Raw genomic sequence first — 14,570 nt, forward strand, 5'->3', positions numbered from 1 at the left:
CATAGGTCTTAGCATGTAAGTCACTTAAAAATCATATTCAATCTAGAAAAAAATATTTTTGCAATTAGTAATATATGTTTCCAGTCCCTGTGTATGTCTGGATACTTTTCATCAGTCAATACCATGCAGTAAATGGAATATTTTAGTATTCACTGTTTGATTTCACAACAGCTCCTCCATGAGTTGAGACATTCATGCACCCATTTTACAGATTAAACCGAGGCCTGTGAGGGTGAAGCATACCGGTGGTGGGAACTGGAGTCTGCTGAGTCTGTCAGGGCCAATGAAACAGTTCATAAAGATAAAGCTGCTCTTGTTCATAAACATCTTCAGGACAGTCATTTCCCATTTCCCGGTCTCCATAGGACAGGCTGGCAGCGTAGGTACTGTGTGCCACCGTGGTTTTCCGGGACGTGAGCCTGGAAGGGACCACTGAAGCCCGTCAGAGGCCATCTCTGGGGTTCTCAGCTGCGTGACTCGTCCTCTAGTCGGATTAGTCAGTGGGACAGAAATGCTCGTGCCCACCTCCTGTGGGTCACTTCAGAGGTGGCCGTGGTGATCTGGTGAAATGGCTGGCCTGGAAGTGGTCTGTGGATGTCGGGAGCATCCGAAAGCTGCTCTTGGGCATCACCACCATCCCTGGCCCAAAGTGCAGGAGAAGGACAGTGGGGACCCCCCGCGTGCTCGAGGCGAGCTGCTCTTGGTTTGTGTTGCTCCTGTAAAAGGCAGTAGGGGACCTTGCGAAAGGCAAGGCTGGTCCTGGGACGCTCTCCCTTGGGGGTCACATCCTCCTGCTCAGCCCCAGGCCCTTCTTCCAAAGCTGGAAAAGCTGAAAAGTCCTTTCTGAGATGGCTGATCATGTCCTGAGGTCTTCTCCCTCGTGCTCCAAATTGTTTTCCCATCAACACGACGCTCCGAGAGCCCATTAGGAGGACTCTTCTGCAAGAATTTTGGAGTCACTGCAATCTCCTTGGAGGATAGGTGTTTTTCATTTTAGACTCTCAAAACACAGGATCATCATGGCTCCTGTGACAGTTTGTCCCTACCCTGAGACTGTAACACTCTGTATCACCATTTATATGACCTAGGAGAATCATATTTATTTTAAAGCATAATCTATACAGAACAAATGTTCCATTTAAAGTGTACAGTTCCATGAGTTTGGACAAACGCGTTCAATCATGCCACCACCATGTGATATAGCTTCCCATGTCCCTCTGCGTTCATCCCCTGTCCCTACTCTTGGCCCCAGACTGCTTTCTGTTATCATAAACCAGCTCTGCTTTTTCTAGAATGTCATAAAAGATTGTAAGTTATAGGAACCTATTTGTGCCTGGCTTATTGGTGTTCTAGGTTATGACATATGCTTAAACAAAATTCAGCTCCCGAGCCCACTCTCTGTACAAGCCGTTTGTGGCTAGTCTGCAGTTTAGCATGCTGAATGGACTCTTGGCTAACAATAGTCCATGTGACCATGGTGGCTTAGGCATGTGGCATTTCTGCTCTTTGAGTCAGAAAGAAATGTTTCTCATTTAAAAATCTTGATTATCTTTAGGCAGTTGTCAACCGCTAGTGAGTGGCTAAGGCTTGTGGGCAGGGGACCCTGTAGACCCTCTGTTCCTATCCCAAAGTTATTTGCACTTCACCCCATCGACACTTTTGTTGTTGATAAGCTGGTATGTAAACGGATCGCAGTTCAATCAAATGGCATCTATTCAGTTTTGCAAATTATAAAAGTAACACATGCTTCTTGTAGAATGTTTGAGGAATAAAAGGAAAAATGTTAAAACTCCATATTACCTCATGGGAAACATTAATTTTTTTGTACATTGACTTCCATTTTTTTTCTGAACATTTTTTTACATAAAGATACTATATGGAAAATGTATCTTTTAAAATATTCATGGCATTTCTCTGTCATTGAGAATTTCATAAACATAATTTTAAACGGGCATTTATTTACCTAATATAAAGGTATCATATGTAGAGATGTGTGTTATATATTTGTGTGCATATGTAGTTTAATAATTTAACAAATGAGATTTAGAAAGCACTAGGGAATCTTCCCTCTGAAAGGGACTATGTGCTTCCTGATTTCCTTCGGTGTGTATGGATGATGCTCAGAGCAGAACACAGCTCTACCTATTTGATGGCAGGAAGCACAAATCCGCTGCTAAACCAGACATGAGTGATGGAGGGTTCTTCCTGGCCCTCTTTTCTCAGCACCTTAAGCTTGCCTACACTGTTTTCTGCCATGCATGTGTGTCAATCTAGCTTTGCTGAGACTACCGGTGGGTTTCCATCTGTCACAGCTCAAATGGACAGAAGTGATTGGATTAGGAGACTGGAGAGGTTCTTCCAGAGTTACTTGCTGCCTTACGGCAACAGATGAAGAATGTGGGCTCACACCCTCTGTTATACACATCCTCAGAGATGAAGTTGGTCTTCCCATCAGAATTTTCCTTCGGATTGTCCTTTTCTGTTCATCTGGATCAATCAATGATCCCTGAGGACGTCAGGTGGAAGGTTTCTCTGGGTTGTGTGTTGCTGCAGGACTGATTCTGGAAATGGGAAGTCAAGAAGGAAAGCAATTGGCAGGAGTAATTCAGAATGGCTTTGAGAAACAAGTGGAGGGGATTGATCAGGTTCTGGAGACAAGAGATGGCGTGCATTGCTTCAGTGACTGTGAACTTTAATGGTTAGGTTTTCTGCCTAATGCGCAGTAGCATTGTCTTCTATATTAGGATGCAAAATACCCAGGCAAGGGCTAGTCTCTCAGCTTTTGCATCCCCCAGAGCAGGTAGCTAAGAACAGGACCCATTCATTAAGCTCCTCTTAATGTGACCCTCTCCAGACAGAATTTTTATCCTGGATATCCATGTGGTGTTCCTTATAAAAAGTCCTGCATCTTAGTTTGGGCTGCTATAACAAAATACCATTCACTGGGTGGTTTAAAGAACATTCATTTCTCATAGTTCTGGAGGCTAGGATGTTTAGGATCAAGGCTCCCCCTGATTTGGTTCCTAGTGAGGACTCTTTCTGGCTTATGACTCCATTGAACCTTACTTTCTTACTCCAAATATAGCCCCATTGGGAGTCAGCACTTCAATCTCTGAAGTGCTTTTGAGGAGACACAATTCAGTAGATTGCACCCTGGAACACATTGTGTTGTAAACAAATGTCAGTTTTCTAACTGAGGCACTGGCACTATATAACTAAGGATGGAATGAAGGAGATGGGTTCCAGGAGGTAGATCAGGCCTGAATTTGGGACCAACTTGGCATACAGGGGATGAGGGAGAAGCAGAAGCAATTAGGATAATTTCCAGATTCTGGTTTGGAATTGAGCAGTTCTTTTGCTGGGATGGGGAGTGCACTGGAAGAAGTGCTTACTAGGATTCTTTGGTGGCAAGTAAAAAATCAGAATTAGGTTAGGCAAAGGGGAATTTGTAAGTTTAGGGGGAAGTTCTGACTCATGGTACTTGGGACAGGGTTGTAGATGGGATCAGAAATGAACTTGAACAGTGATACAAGTACCATCAAGACTTCTCTCTGCTTCTCTCTTTGTGTTTCTTTATTTTTTCACTGAAGACCAGTATCTTCTGCGTCTCCTTTCTTTTGGTGAAAATATTACTAATAGTAGTTGCAGATTTTATTCCTCATCTGCAGTCCTCTCAAAGACCAATTCTCTCAATTCCACATTCCCAGGAAAGGGCTTGGATGGCTGCAGCTTGTCAGTTGCCCATCCTGGTGTACAGCTGTGGCCACAGCCCAGTTTTCATGCCCTTCTACTTTCATGACCACTTGGCTGCAGCTACATGGTGGATTGAGGGGTGACTCTTAGAAAAGGAGTGCTGGGCCGATGTCCCGTCTCAGTAAAGATGATGCTTTTGGTTTTGTTTGTCTTCATCTCATGCCTTTCAAAAACTGTATGGTGCATATAATTTATAGTGAAGTTCAGAGTTTAAATGGTTTGATGTTTTTGCACAAAAATACCCACACCCCAACCAAGATCTAGAATAGTTCTGTTATTCCAGAAAGTTTCCTCCCGACTCCTATAGTCTTCCCTCTTCAAAGGCAACCACAGTTCTGATTTTTACAGTTTCGCCTGTTGTAAAATTTCATATAGATGGAATTAAACAACAGGTACTCTGTCTGCCTTTTTCATTCTATACAATGTATCTGATTCAACCATGGTGCTGCTTTATGTAAAGTCCATTTTGTGTGTGTGTGCTGTGAACACTGTATGTATCACATTTGATTATATTTGTTCACCTGTTGATGGGCATGTGGGTTATTTGCTGTTTGAGAAATTATTGACCTCTTTTAAACAAGTCTTTTGCAGGTTAGAGAGTAATTTACAGCATTAAATGCTGAGATTAGAAAAGGCAAGTTCGGTTTTGAATAAGCTGAGCCTGAGATTCTTGTAGTGAGGTCTGGGATCCAGATGGAATACAGTCTGCAGTGCAGGAAAGGGTCATCGTCTTGCAATTTAGATTTCTTTAATCTCTAACCTTTATATTGAGTTGAAGTCATGGGAAAGTCTTCAGGCAGAACATGAAGGGCGAGGCAAGAAAACGCTAGTATACTAAATCCTGAGGGATATCCATAGTGGAAGAGGAACTTGCCATTTATCTTTGTGTCTCAGTTACTAGGGACAGGACCTAACACAGGGTAATTTCTCGGATGTGCTAAATTTAACAGAAGGGGTGCGGAGTACATGGTCATTGATAGACTCCATAATCTATCTCCTTATCCTACCCAGAAATGCATTGGGAGGACAAATCCCATAGGAATCTCCAAGGCCAGAATGAATGTGGTAGATAGCAGCGTTGGGGAAGGGAATACCCAAGGAACCCCACCTTTGCTTCCATGAGGATGGGGAGGACAAGTCGGTAAAAATGAATAGTGGGGTAAGGTCAGACTACTCAGGGCTTCAAGTGGGGTCAGACTGAAGACTCTGGCCTGCACCAGGCCAGCTATGCCCAGGAGCCATCGCGTTTCTGGAGCTGGGCGTGACCCTTGAGATTTTCCCCGGGGAACTGTATTCCCGAGGCAGCGGGCGGGGGATGGGCTGCCGCTTCTGCTGTTGCGGCTGGTGACGATGCTGGATGTTGTGCCCTTCCACTGGGCTTTGTCACAAGAGCTGCTAGAAAAGGAACTGAGCTGCCGGCTGAGGATTTCGGGCCATTCCCGACCAGTGCTGAAGGTTCGCCTCTTGGCCGTGGCTGGGGGCGGGTGGGGGCAGCGGTGGTGGCATCTGGCCGCAGCTGGGCGGCAGTGCTGGCGCGCACTGGGAGCACTGAGCGGAGCGCAGAGGGGCGGGGCGGGGCCGTCGCCGAGTCGGGCCACGCCCCTTTCGCCTGCGCAGGCGCGCTGCGGGGCCGTTAGCTGTCAGGAACCGGCCGGCGGGCAACCGGACCCCGCGTCTGCGCCAGCATCCGCCGTCCGATCCCAGCGCAGCAACATCGGCGAGGGCGCTGTGCCTCGGCTCCAGGCCAGGTCGCAGAGGCAAGCAGGGACCAGAGGGCAGCGGGGCGCGCCGGCAAGATGGGGAACCGGGAGATGGAGGAGCTGATCCCGCTGGTGAACCGACTGCAGGACGCCTTCTCGGCGCTGGGACAGAGCTGCCTGCTGGAGCTGCCGCAGATCGCCGTGGTGGGCGGCCAGAGCGCAGGCAAGAGCTCGGTGCTCGAGAACTTCGTGGGCAGGTGAGCGCGCAGGGCGCTGGGTGGGGGCACGGCCGGGGCGACCCCGCTCGAGGCGGTGGGAACACCGACGGGCAGCGGGAGCCAGAGGGTGGACCAGGGGCTGTGGCGGAAAAGGGGACTGAACCTTGCTGTCGGTGGGGCGGGTGGGGTTCCCTGGCTCCGGGCATCCTCCGTCCCCGCCCCCTGTGTGGTGGCCCGTCTGCCTTTCATCCTGCCATACAAAGCTGTTTCCTCCCCGTCCTCGCGCTGGGAGTCGGGCGGGGGTCCGCCCCTGGATCGACTCCCCCTGCGTGGCGCGCCAGCCCCGGGCGCAGCCTGGATGCAGAGTGCTCCCGGCGCTTCCCGGGCTCCGCGTCCTCCTCCTCTCCCTGCCACCCTCTCGGAAGCGCTCTGAGGCTTCAGAAGCCGCCCACCCCGAGATGCTTTGGCTCTCCCTCTGGTTCTCCTGTCCTCTCGGCTGTCCACAGTTGGAGAGAACCTCGCCTGTCCCTAGCTGGGAAGGCGGGGTGCGAGGAGAAAGAAATCCTTCCCTGGGTTGAAGCTTTATCCGGAGACAGACGCTTCCCCACCATTCCCCTCCCTGGGAGTCAAAGAATAAAAGGTGGTGTGCTTGCGTGTGCACCTATTCAGGGCTCCAGGCTGAGACTCTGCTGGGGGCGGAGGCAACAACAACTCGTGTTGTCCAGGTGCCATGTCATGCCTGCATCATCTCAGAACTGACCAGCATCTTTCTCGCACTCTCTGTGCCTCCTCCCCCAGCATCGTCGTCCTTTCCTTAAGCTCTGATTTGTCCTGCCAGTCTTCAGGATAACATTCGGAATCCTAATTGTTATGCTTTTCGTGACTCTTAATACAGAAAAAGCGAAATATTTTTTGAATCCAGAATCAATATTTCTTCCGCTGAGCCATTCATGAGGGATTGAGTTACCTTAATGGCCTGGCCTGAGGAGTGCAGACATTTGCTTAGAAAAGCCCATTGGGGTCCTTGGGAGAGCTGAAATCTGTTTTCTAGTAGTAATCAGGTAGCAATGTATGTAACACAAAAGAGTGGGCTGGAGAGGGACAACCCAGAGGTTGGACTTTATTCTGCTTATTTGGCTCATGAGTGACTTGCAACTCAGAAGGTTCCTGTTGGTGGATGTTTGTTTATTAATTTTTTGTTAGTGCTTGATGATGTGTAAAATGAAGATCTGGTTATGACCACATCTCCTTTGGGGTGTTAGTATTTATGAAGTGCACGTTCTTTTCTCTCAGGTGATGCTCCCTCTCTCAGATGATGCTCTTCATTTTTTTTTTCTTTTTATGTGAACTAGAAAGATAAGAAACCCAACAGAAAAGTAAATTTGCTGACAATTGGCTGCTATCCTTGTGTATCAACCTAATCACTTTGCCACAATTTTAGAATTTATTTTGATTAATGAGAGAAGTGGTAAAGCATATTGCCTACGTCATTTTAGATTTTTGGTGAAGCAGTGGAGTCGTTCAATTATACTTGTTTCTTGAACAAATACTTTAAAGACTAAAATTATGTCAAATTCAATTACCACATTTATATGCATCTTTCATGTATTTACTAGGATGAGCATGTATTTTATAAGTGCATTGTTTGTGGCCAGAGCTTTTGAACTTTAAATTTTATGCACATATCTCAATTCTACTGTCTAGGTTTGCAGATCCCAATGTCTTAATGCCATGATAAAATTGTGCACATTTCCCCACACTAGCTGTATTCTTTTATAACAAGAATTTAAAGATACAGAAGAGTGAAATATCTAAGTTTAAAATATTTTTCATGATAAAATGAAAAATAGGGACATCATAAATATTTAACAAATCAGAGCACTTATCAGAATGCAATAGTAATTTGTTGTATTTTTAAGTTTAACCAATAATTACTGTTAAAATGATAAAAATAAAAGGTTGAATGCAGAGGAAAAAGCTCATTTAACAAATACATAAAATCTTTTTTATATGTAGAGGTGCCAACTGCCTAACAGAGACTAAAAAGAAAACTTAATTAGAAAGGTCATTTGACTTTAATAAAGATTTCGGTCATTGAATTATTGAGGAATCTAGTTTCTAATTATAACCCAACCTTAGGGAAAAATGAAGTTCTCCATTTCAATAAGAAATTCAGCCTAGACAGAATAGTATTCAGATTCCATTGTAACCATTATTTTTTTATTATTCAGAAATTTTGCAATTAATATAAGATCCTTAACTTTAAAAATTCAACTTCTCTTTTTTAGATGTAACTTCTCATTTTAAGATCCTGACCAAATGTATAGTTATTAAATATAGTCATAATCCAGGGTCATCCCTTGTACAAATTGTTTTGCTCAAGATTTCAGCTTGTTTTCTTCAAAATAATGATGTATCTTCTCAATATCTAACAATTCACATTTAGTGGACTAACCATATCTTTTCCTCTCTGTTTATACTAATTTCTTGGATACAATGGAATGAATTTGGATGTGAATGTGTTTATTTCACTGTAGCTGTAAAAGCTGATTTTTGGGTGGCAAGTTTGAGACTGTTATGAATAAAATGAGTCATGAATGAACTGCTTGTTTGTGATTTCTTGCTGAAGTGATGAATTTACATATTAATGTGATATAGTGTGAGTAACCAGATTGTTCTTGGGGTTGTGCAGGATGAGCTATATGCTGGCAGTGAGAAGCCGCTTAAGGACTAATGAAAGAAGCTGAGCCCCATGGTTTGAATGTAGGGGTTCACTAGTTGACAGCCCATTGTCTGGTTAGTGTCTGGAAGAGCTGAGTTAATTCAACTGCTTTCTTAATACCCCTGTGTACCACACATACACACATGCATATATTTGTAGGGCCATGATGATAACGAGGACTAACCTTTATAGAGTGTTTGCTGCAGACAGGGGCTGTTCTGAATCCTTTTACATGGATGATCTCACTTAACCCTCATAAAACTACAGAGACGTAGTTACTCCTACAGTTGCATTTTACTGAAAAGAAAATGAAATTGTAGGGAGTTTGAGAACTTAGTCATGGTTAACACAGAGAACAGTGGGTTGAGAATTCACGTGAAGGGCTGAGCTCCTGGATCCACTCTTTCTTGCTGCCTGTATAAAACAGACACTGCTCTAGTAATAATTCTGTTTGTATTTATTTATGTATGTCCACCTTGCCTCATTTTGCAGAAGATTTGAGGTGGCCCTTTAGGCAGAATCACTAAAGATGAGTATTTTTCTTGACTTCTATTAGATGTTCCTGAAGAGAGTTTTATAATGTGATTGGACTGTTTATTTAGCTATCTGTTTGTAGCTCACATAACTTATTGATAGAAGGGCTAAGTGGAAACTCAACCAGTTTCTAATGTGAAAAAAGTTATAATGATATATTTGCTAGAAACATTAGTTCTTCAATGATTACATAAGTAGAAGTTTCCACATTATTCTAGCCTGATTGGTAAGTAAACTTTCAATCTGCACAAACTGATATGGCTTTAAGGTTAATGGGGACCAAATGAAAGATTTTTAAACAAGGATTATACTGATGGGAAGTTTTCAATGTGCAGATGTTCAAATGCATGTCCATTATCAAATTAAGGTTGTTTAGAGGAAGAACCTTAAAGTGAGCCATTTGATGCTGCTGCTGCTCATGCTCAGATAATTTTTGAAAATCTGCAAGTCATGTATAGTCTTAAATCCTTTGGTTTCAAGAAAATATTTAAAAATTGAGTAGGTAAGAGGCCTCTAATTGCAAATGAAATTAGGCACAGAAATATTCCTATCAGTGAAACTTCTTATTTCAGAAATAGATTTGTACTGAGAAGGATTTTGTTAAACTATAAAAACATCTAAAATTAGTGATTTTTTTCAATATATAGTTTCCAAGTGTTATTACTTTAATGGATGCTAACAATTAAAGTATGGTAATTATTGAAAATCATGCTTTGTAATTCCCAAGGGTCTATTGAATGAAGTATCAAAAACACAAACTATTCTTCACCCAACAATGAATTGGCAGAATATGAAACTAGGAAGATATTTCTGTGGAATAAACATTATGTAATTTATTTTTAGGTTATCACAAATTCACAATTGGTAGAATTTAATTAGCATAATCGGCTTAATTATTTTCTCAATGTCTGTAAAGCAGTACAACTAGGTGAACTGCATTGGATAGGATATCTCTGTTTTGGAATTTACTTCTGATTAATATCAAAAAAATTCACTTCTTTAAGAATGAACTTGAGCAAGCAGCTTTACAGAATCTCAGAAATGGAACTTGTTACCTGTTATCACGTAGGTTACTGAGTTCTCTGTTAATGGAACATACATTGTGTGTGCGTGCATGTGTGTGCATGCATGCGTGTGCATATATTCCTGTTTTCCGTTACTATAACAAAATACTGGAGGCTGAGTATTTTATTTAGCTCACAGTTTTAGAGACCACATTTTCAAGCAACATTCTATAGTTGGTGAGAGCCTCATGGCAGATAGCATCATGGTGGCAGCAAGTGAGAGAGAGATCACACGACAAGACAGGAAGCAAGAGAGAGAAGGGGCACCAGCCTTGTTCTTCTTTTCATAACACTCCAGAGAAGTAACTAAGGTCCCATGAGAACGATATCAATTCCTTTTAGGGGCAGAGCCCCAGATGACCCCAACCAGCTCCTCCTAGGTCCCACCTCTTAAAGGTCCCACGGCCTCTTAGCATTGCCACACTGAGGGCCCAGCTTCCAGGACACGAGCCTCAAGGCACAAACCACATCCAGTCTGTAGCGGTATGTTGGTGTTTGTCTTCCTTTCCTTCCTTTTGCCAGGGCTAATAGGTAGAGTTAAATTATGAGGTTTTACTTAAAACTGATTAAGATCATAATTGTAAGAGGACTACCAGCGGCTAGAAAGAGAAGATTTCCCCCCTTCTCCTGTCAAAGCTAAGAGAGCCCCAAACTAGTGTAATGGATAGAATAATCCAATTTAAGTTTCCATATACTCAAAATTTTGCCATTTCCCTAATTTCTTACACTATCAGCATTGATTTTTTTTTTTAATCATAAAAGATTATGCTCCGTCAAACACACCTCTATGTAGTGGAGGGAAGCAGGGGGCCCTCGTAGCCCACCCTTCCTGGGTGGTGGGCATAGGTTCTGTGTCCCATGGTCCCTGTCTGCCATTCCTGACTTCTGTACATTCCCGTGCCAGTAGGGTGGTAAACTCAGACGTGTCATTTGCCCAGGATCACATGGCCTGCAAGTGACTGAGCTGGGATGTCGTCTTGGACGTGACTCTTATTGGAACTCGTGAAGTAGGGGCACGTAGCCACCGTGAACACGTGTTCATGTAAGTGTGTGGGTAAGACCACAAGGAAGGATGCAGCCAGAGAAGCTGACGTCTGCGTGAAGAGAACCCACAGGACAAGGGTGTGAGGCCACAGCTTTCAGAGGGACGTGGACGTGTAAGATGAAGACTGAGTTTGCTGCAAATTAACCAGGATGAAAATCGACAGCATATCGATTTTTTTTTTTATAAAACAAAAAACCCCGAAAACTACAGTTCTGAAATTGAATAGGATATAAGAAGAGAGTAGACAATATGAGTTTCCAGTGTCATTTGGCAGCTGGCATCATTTTGGCTCAAGGCTACCCGTACTGAAGTATCAATGTCAGGGCAGGGAGGTGGTGATCTGTGTCTCAGTGTCTGCCTTGACAATGCGCCATTGAACTGAGACTGTCACTTTATCACAAAGAGATACTATATGTTGAAAAGGGCCTCAGAAAAGAGGAGCAAGAAGGAAGAGAGACTGGAGAGATGAAAAATACAATGTGGGCCTGAATGTGGCTCAGGGGTAGAGCACTTGCCTTGCAGGCTTGGGGCCCTGCGTTCGGGGCCCAGCACTGCAAAAATGGGTTTCTTTTAATTTTTCTTGTCTCTCACTAGGTGCAGTGGAGATTGAGAGTGGGGTGGATGAACTACTTTATCAGCACCTCAAGGCACTGAGATTTCAGGGCGGTGGACTCTACTTTCTTTGTGAGGAACAAGGCAGTTGGTTCAAGGGATGGAATAAATTGAAGACAAATATCTGGGAAAAATGTTCTAAAATACAAACCTGGAAACAGAATGTGTTACTTAGGAGGCAGAAGAACAAGACAGAGGGATTGACACTAACTGTAGTGCGTTTCATAAATGAAAAGCAACTTGTAACGCGTCTCGAGGGTCGGGTGGTAGCATGTTGTGATTTTTGTTGTCTGTAGTGGCTTCAGCGGCTTCTGTCAGAAGCCCCGACTGTGCGGGAAACTTCCCCCTGGCTTAATTGTTGCCAACATCCTGGAGCTGCATCAGGATACAGAGAAGCCAGAGACCCGTCCAAGGTCAGAGAGCTGGCTGGGCTGGGAACTCGCTGTTCAGGACTGGGAGCCCCCGTGGGTCCATGTCTTCCCTTCCTCCTCCGGGTGTTTCCGGGCGCCTCCCTCTGGCCTCACCTCCGCAGCCTCTTCCCATCCTCTGTGCTGTGAGACTGTCTTTTCCTGAAGACTCCCCTGCTTCCCTCCTGGTGCCAGACCAGCAGTGACACTGCCCGGCTCTTTCTATACAAAATATCGGGTGGGGACAGGGAGCAGAATTTTTCTCAGACTGGATCAGGTGATCTTCTGAGATGATGTCCCCTTGAAGTGCGAGTTGTAGGGACCAGATGGGCCCAGGAAAAGACCAAATGAGAAGGTGAATGCTTTTACACATTACTGCTGTTTATCTGCCAGGTGGCAGTCTGTGCTGGTCATGGGTGGGCTTTGCTTAGACTGGGGCCAGCAGCTGAAAAGCTGTATGCAAATAAATGACAGAAAGGGAAAGGTCACTATTTTCTGTAAAATAAAAGACATGTCTGTGTAGCAAATCCACATCCTTTCCTTGGCCTGTTTCATAGTGTTTGTTTTTCATGTTTGTGCTCTGAAACTGAGGGGCACTGAGGTCCATCCATGCCAGAGGAATTACTCTGGCATTTAACTTTCACAATCATTGTGCTAAATGCATATTGCTAACCAGAAATAAAGGTGGGAGTTGTTGGGAGGAGAAGGATGACGTATTTAATTCCTGAATCATATGAATGGTACAGTTAATTTAGATCTTGTTTTTTTTTTTTTCCTAGCATCCCTGCTGAAAGTTCATTTCCAGGGACCTTGGAGTGTGCTCGGTGCCTCTTTGTGACAGCTTGTCATTTTCACTTCCCACTGCTTCCGTTAGGATATAGCCATGAGCAGATCTGCATCCACGTTGGAGGCAGGCAGAGCTACGAGGACCCTTTGTCCATTGTCTCCTGGCTTGGGATTGAAAAGCCCAATCCATCTCAAGTCACTGGTCTTCATGATTTCTTACCCCCTCCTTTGAGAAGGTGCCACCTGGTTGTGAGGATTGAGTGCAGGCCTGGCTGTCTGGTGTTGGAGTCCCACCTCTGACTTTTGCAGTAAGGGATCTGGTGGCACTGGGCCTTGGTTTCCTCATCTGCGAAACGGGGATAAAAGACTTCATTTAAAAAAAATGCTGTGTGAGTTCTAAAGCAAGATAGCAAATGTCTGGTCCAAATTGGGCATTCAGCATAATGATCATTACTTTAAATCTTCCATTGAGACTGGATATTTTCTGAAAATTTCAAAAACAAACTTTGGAACAACAATAGATGGTCATGTGTATTTGCAAAGTATTCTTTCTATGAATGTTGGGAAATAACAGTTGCTTTAAAATATTAACTTATTTTTTATTTTTATTTTTTTTAAAGAGAGTGAGGGGGGGAGAGAGAGAGAGAGAGAGAGAGAGAGAGAGAGAGAGAGAGAGAGAGAATTTTAACATTTATTTTTTCTTAGTTCTTGGCGGACACAACATCTTCGTTGGTATGTGGTGCTGCTGAGGATCGAACCTGGGCCGCACGCATGCTAGGCGAGCGCGCTACTGCTTGAGCCACATCCCCAGCCCCCCTTAACTTATTTTTATGTAGTACTGAGGATCAAACTCTGCGCCTTGCATGTGTTAGGTGAGCGCTTTACCACTGAGCTACAACCCCAGCCCTAAAATACTAATTTTTAGATCAGGCCAACGTCTTCAAAGACTGCCCATATTTAGCATTATCACTATGTGTTTTTTTTTCTTTAAATATATACACAACATAAATCCAGTTTTCATATTCTTCCCTCCCAGGAGTTCCAAAGCAATTTTTCATTTCATTAATCCTCACAATTTCCTTGAGAGGATAGTAAAAGCATATCTGAAATTTTTCCAGTTTAACATTTTTCATTTTTAAATTAAGTGACAAGTTAGGAGTCACATGGTCAATACTAGAGAAAATGATCATAATGGAGTTGACAATATGGACAGAAAAGGATGAATGTATTTTGCTGACATTATTTTCAGAGAGTCTAGAGAATAGATCTAGAGGAGGCATTTATTTGATTCTGTGATACAAAGTAAACCATGCTCAGCATCTCTCTTCCTTTTGGATATGTAAGATGATGGGATGGAAGAGGGACTCAGCAGAGGGAGTCCGGCTGGGGCAGGGTTGCTTGGTGAGTATGGGCTCAGCCCAAGGAGCATAAGAGAGGGTTGGCCCTGGGAGCAAGAGGCAAAATATTATTATTCTGTGGAAGTACCAAAATTTTTATAGTGGATGTGGGAATGATACTCAACGATTCTATTTTCAATGGGAAGATTCCTATTTGGTCTTGATTGACATTCCTACAATGTATTAACTATCAATTTTAGCTCCAGGCTACTTAACTGGCTCCGCCTCGGCACCTTTGTGGTTACTAGGTGTGCCCCAAGAGCTTGGTAGAGCATCAGCTTTGGGTATCTCACCTGGATGAGGTTAGGCCTTCACATGCGTCTGTGTTTCCT

General features: G+C 43.8%; 1 protein-coding gene across 6 annotated transcripts in view; it reads left to right on the plus strand.

The window, feature by feature from the left end:
* The window catches only part of Dnm3 (dynamin 3), a 460,170-nt gene that overhangs the window by 27,360 nt on the left and 418,240 nt on the right, over positions 1-14,570 (plus strand). For 2 of the 6 annotated variants that reach the window (XM_040278054.2, XM_078022310.1), the window contains exon 1: positions 5,369-5,710. The exons of 1 other annotated variant lie outside the window; for it this stretch is intronic. In XM_040278054.2, coding sequence (XP_040133988.1) covers positions 5,550-5,710 — 161 coding nt within the window. In that variant the 5' untranslated portion in view covers positions 5,369-5,549. Of the gene's footprint in view, positions 1-5,368; positions 5,711-14,570 lie in introns of those variants that run through there. 3 more of the 6 variants (XM_021722659.3, XM_021722660.3, XM_040278050.2) reach the window with 2 other exon arrangements.

Source organism: Ictidomys tridecemlineatus, chromosome 10, assembly GCF_052094955.1.
Source record: "Ictidomys tridecemlineatus isolate mIctTri1 chromosome 10, mIctTri1.hap1, whole genome shotgun sequence".
Classification (NCBI taxonomy): domain Eukaryota; kingdom Metazoa; phylum Chordata; class Mammalia; order Rodentia; family Sciuridae; genus Ictidomys; species Ictidomys tridecemlineatus.